At 39.9% G+C, this 4,442-nt stretch overlaps 2 protein-coding genes across 2 annotated transcripts in view; both read left to right on the top strand.

Moving 5' to 3' along the window:
* LOC107094204 (von Willebrand factor A domain-containing protein 5A-like) overlaps positions 1-4,442 on the top strand; it is a 25,556-nt gene that overhangs the window by 8,732 nt on the left and 12,382 nt on the right. The window contains exons 4-8 of the mRNA XM_015389692.1: positions 6-32; positions 350-429; positions 512-626; positions 1,451-1,609; positions 1,696-1,799. Of these exons, the coding sequence (XP_015245178.1) occupies positions 6-32; positions 350-429; positions 512-626; positions 1,451-1,609; positions 1,696-1,799 (485 nt within the window). The remainder of the gene's footprint in view (positions 1-5; positions 33-349; positions 430-511; positions 627-1,450; positions 1,610-1,695; positions 1,800-4,442) is intronic.
* LOC107094208 (von Willebrand factor A domain-containing protein 5A-like) overlaps positions 1-4,442 on the top strand; it is a 55,376-nt gene that overhangs the window by 3,389 nt on the left and 47,545 nt on the right. The window lies entirely within an intron of this gene.

Raw genomic sequence — 4,442 nt, forward strand, 5'->3', positions numbered from 1 at the left:
GCCAGCCCTGCATTCCTAAACACCCTCGACAGGTAAGCTATACTCACTTATATAGAACCGACTATAAAGACTGCACAACTCCTTCAACTTTAGCACATAAATCTAATGTCAACAATGGTGACTCATCACAGTCACTCCTACGTCTTCAACATTTCATTGAATTCTGGTTTAACCTGTTTTCTTTGGAGCTCATGTTTGTCATAACTTTGGTTGCTCTTCATCCATGTCGACACTATTTGTCCTACTAAAACATCAGAGATACACTCCTCTTATACAGATCCTTCTAAAGACTTCCGGCTCCTGATTTAATCTGACACTGAGTAACATTGTGTGTTTTCTTCTCCATCAGCTGTTTGTTTTCACTGATGGAGAAGTGGGAAACACCAAAGCAGTTATTGACCTTGTTAAGAAGAATTCAGGCTCCCACAGGTGAAACCATAAACACATTTGTTGCCAGTCTGGATCATGTTCTCATGTTATATTGAGTTTAAAATCAAATCTTGAATTGCAGATGTTTCTCCTTTGGGATCGGAGAAGGAGCCAGCTCTGCTCTTATCAACGGGGTGGCCAAAGAGGGAGGAGGTCACGCTCAGTTCATCACAGGGACTGACAGGATGCAGCCAAAGGTAAGAAAAACATCTGACTAATAATTAACCAACTCATTAGAATGAGACTTCCTCGGGGCAGTCTCTCCTCCTCCCTTGGTGGGAGTCCTATTTCCTGGGTTTGCCCCTCCTTGGCGCCTTCGCTCTTGGGGTCCCTTTGGGTTTCTGGGGCTGTGGGTCTCCCGGCGCTGGATTCGAGGGGGGGGGGGCTCTTCGGCTCTTCACATCCACCATTGAGCATTTTTTCTTTGGTTAAACTTTACATGCACAAGTGCACTTTCACAAACATCTACAGGTGCTTGGTTCCAGGTACTTAGAGATTCACTGCCATATAGAAAACCCATTTTCTTATATTCAGTTAACACTGAATACATGTCAGATGAAATAATACTAATTATTCTTCCGTGATTGTATCAAGGTGTTACTTTATTGTATGTCTCGTACCATGTCCGTCGGTTGTGCTGTTATTTTTTTACATCTCTTTGCAGGTGATAAGCAGACTGAAAAGGTTTTATCATTGTCTCCCTTTTCTCTCCTCTCTTTCATCGTTTCTTCTTTTTTTCAGTTTTTACTTTCCTGTTCTACTTACATTGCAGTGTCCATATAATCTGTAAAACTCCCTGCATAATTATAATAAAGCAATTTATATGCATAAATCAAGCGGAACACTATGGCGATAGCCGTACTGCTCCAATTGTGAAAGTAAAATCTGTTGGGCTCTTTTTGGCAACAAGACAATTATTCTTATTGCCAAATCGCCAGACAGGACACTGTTTAGAAAAAAAAAAAGAATGAATATGATTATATTTGAATAAATAATTTCACAACTATTGTTTGAAAAACAGGTGATGCAGTCACTCAGGTTTGCTCTGCAGCCTGCGGTGGAGGATGTTTCTGTCTCTTGGGATTTACCAAAGGGAGTGTCTGCCACCATTCTCTCTCCACCCATCAAAGCAATCTTTCAGGGTCAGAGGTCACTGATTTATGCTCAACTCACAGGCCAGGTATGGTCACCATCATTTGAGTTTCTGCTCATGAGGATTTTTAAATCATGATTCTTTCTAATTGTACTTCTGTTTTTCATTGTCAGAGTTCAGAGGGAACAGAGGGCAGCGTGACAGTGAAGTACACCCTGGCAGGTCACCCCTCCCAGAATCAGCTGCACTTCGATTTGAAACCTGCAGAGGACTCTGGGTAAACCTTACATCCCCTTTCATTAAGCATTTTTATTGAAAACTCTAGGTTTTTTAAACCTTAAATCAGGGAAACCCTGAGTTTTCTGTTTTAAGAAGAGTGGACACATAACCTTTGTGTCTATTACTGTACTAACATTCTCCTGAAAGCTAACCTGATATTGAAAAGTTTTGCCTCAATAGACTNTTTTCTGGATAAATACCTTGGTTACTTCTCTCTGTCTCCTTTGGAGAGCATCCAATTTTGCCTCCTCGGCTCCAGTTGTCTCTCCAGGCACCTTTCCCTCGCTTGACCCTATGTGCTTGCCCTGCACAACCTCTTTGCCCTCTTTCTCATCCTCTTACTAATTTAATAACCCCTGTACCATAGTGAAGACTTGGACTCTGTAAACAGAGAATATATATGTATGCTTCCAACCAACACAATATCGCTATGAAGCTAAACGACTACAATTACTTAGTCTTTTTATGCCACTTTACCAAAAAAGACGATGATGTTGAACAAGTATATTTGCTATATTAGGCAGCCATTTTTTTCCCTCCATACTGTTGAATTGGAAAAGCAGTGGGGGCAGCGGTTCATATCCCTGCAGTTCGACTATTCAATTACACTAAAAATTATGCACTGTATCTTCAACAAAATGTATTGATAGCCTTGTTTGTTGCAATCATTAAAAAATTGTAATCAGGACTTAAAAAAGGTAGATTTAAACCTTTTTAGATGAGTATTTCTTTGATCTCCACCTGATTGATAAAGACTAATCTACTCTGATAAATATTGAGTTATTTTGTCTTTCTTTCTGAAGAGTAACTAAACAGAAACAGGCCTTGGTTTTATGTCCAGTTTTAGATTTAGCTTAGATATCTGGACATCTATAACAATAAATACAGAGAGCATCTTGACCATAAACCTTCAGGTCAGTAACTATTTAAAGGAAACCTGAGAGCACTTATAGAATGACATACAGATAAAATTAAAAATTAAGTTGCTTTAACATGGTGAATGTCTGAAAAAAGATAAGTTTACTTATGTTCAAGTATTTTCCTGTGTGAATTTGATAAATTCTGAAATTTTACATGTTAAATTTTGAAAGCATTATTCTGTCCCTCATAGTTAATGATCTTTACTTTATGTGTCTTTCTCTAGGACACTCTGCTGCTCCTGTTGAAGAGCTTACCAATGGGCTGTTACTTTAACATCTACAGTTTTGGTTCCAGCTTTGAACATATCTTTCCATGAGTGATATCTAACCCCTTACCCCAACATCCCTTTTAAAATATTATGAGACATATGGTGGCTTATCATATTAATTATCATGATTTTAACTAAAGTATTTTGAACATTTTCGATGGCAGTACGAGTGTGGAGTACAATGAGAAGACAATGAATGAGGCTCTGAATAATATTGAAAAGATGGAGGCAAACCTTGGCGGAACAGAGATCCTTCGGCCTCTCCAACACATTTATAGCCAGCCCTGCATTCCTAAACACCCTCGACAGGTAAGCTATACTCACTTATATAGAACCGACTATAAAGACTGCACAACTCCTTCAACTTTAGCACATAAATCTAATGTCAACAATGGTGACTCATCACAGTCACTCCTACGTCTTCAACATTTCATTGAATTCTGGTTTAACCTGTTTTCTTTGGAGCTCATGTTTGTCATAACTTCGGTTGCTGTTCATCCATGTCAACACTATTTGTCCTACTATAACATCAGAGAGACACTCCTCTTATACAGATCCTTCTAAAGACTTCCGGCTCCTGACTTAATCTGACACTGAGTAACATTGTGTGATTTCTCCTCCATCAGCTGTTTGTCTTCACTGATGGAGAAGTGGGAAACACCAAAGAAGTTATTAACCTTGTTAAGAAGAATTCAGGCTCCCACAGGTGAAACCATAAACACATTTGTTGCCAGTCTGGATCATGTTCTCATGTTATATTGAGTTTAAAATCAAATCTTGAATTGCAGATGTTTCTCCTTTGGGATCGGAGAAGGAGCCAGCTCTGCTCTTATCAACGGGGTGGCCAAAGAGGGAGGAGGTCACGCTCAGTTCATCACAGGGACTGACAGGATGCAGCCAAAGGTAAGAAAAACATCTGACTAATAATTAACCAACTCATTAGAATGAGACTTCCTCGGGGCAGTCTCTCCTCCTCCCTTGGTGGGAGTCCTATTTCCTGGGTTTGCCCCTCCTTGGCGCCTTCGCTCTTGGGGTCCCTTTGGGTTTCTGGGGCTGTGGGTCTCCCGGCGCTGGATTCGAGGGGGGGGGGGCTCTTCGGCTCTTCACATCCACCATTGAGCATTTTTTCTTTGGTTAAACTTTACATGCACAAGTGCACTTTCACAAACATCTACAGGTGCTTGGTTCCAGGTACTTAGAGATTCACTGCCATATAGAAAACCCATTTTCTTATATTCAGTTAACACTGAATACATGTCAGATGAAATAATACTAATTATTCTTCCGTGATTGTATCAAGGTGTTACTTTATTGTATGTCTCGTACCATGTCCGTCGGTTGTGCTGTTATTTTTTTACATCTCTTTGCAGGTGATAAGCAGACTGAAAAGGTTTTATCATTGTCTCCCTTTTCTCTCCTCTCTTTCATCGTTTCTTCTTTTTTTCAGTTTTT

The sequence above is a fragment of the Cyprinodon variegatus genome, unplaced genomic scaffold (assembly GCF_000732505.1).
Source record: "Cyprinodon variegatus isolate N-32 unplaced genomic scaffold, C_variegatus-1.0 Scaffold470, whole genome shotgun sequence".
NCBI lineage: Eukaryota > Metazoa > Chordata > Actinopteri > Cyprinodontiformes > Cyprinodontidae > Cyprinodon > Cyprinodon variegatus.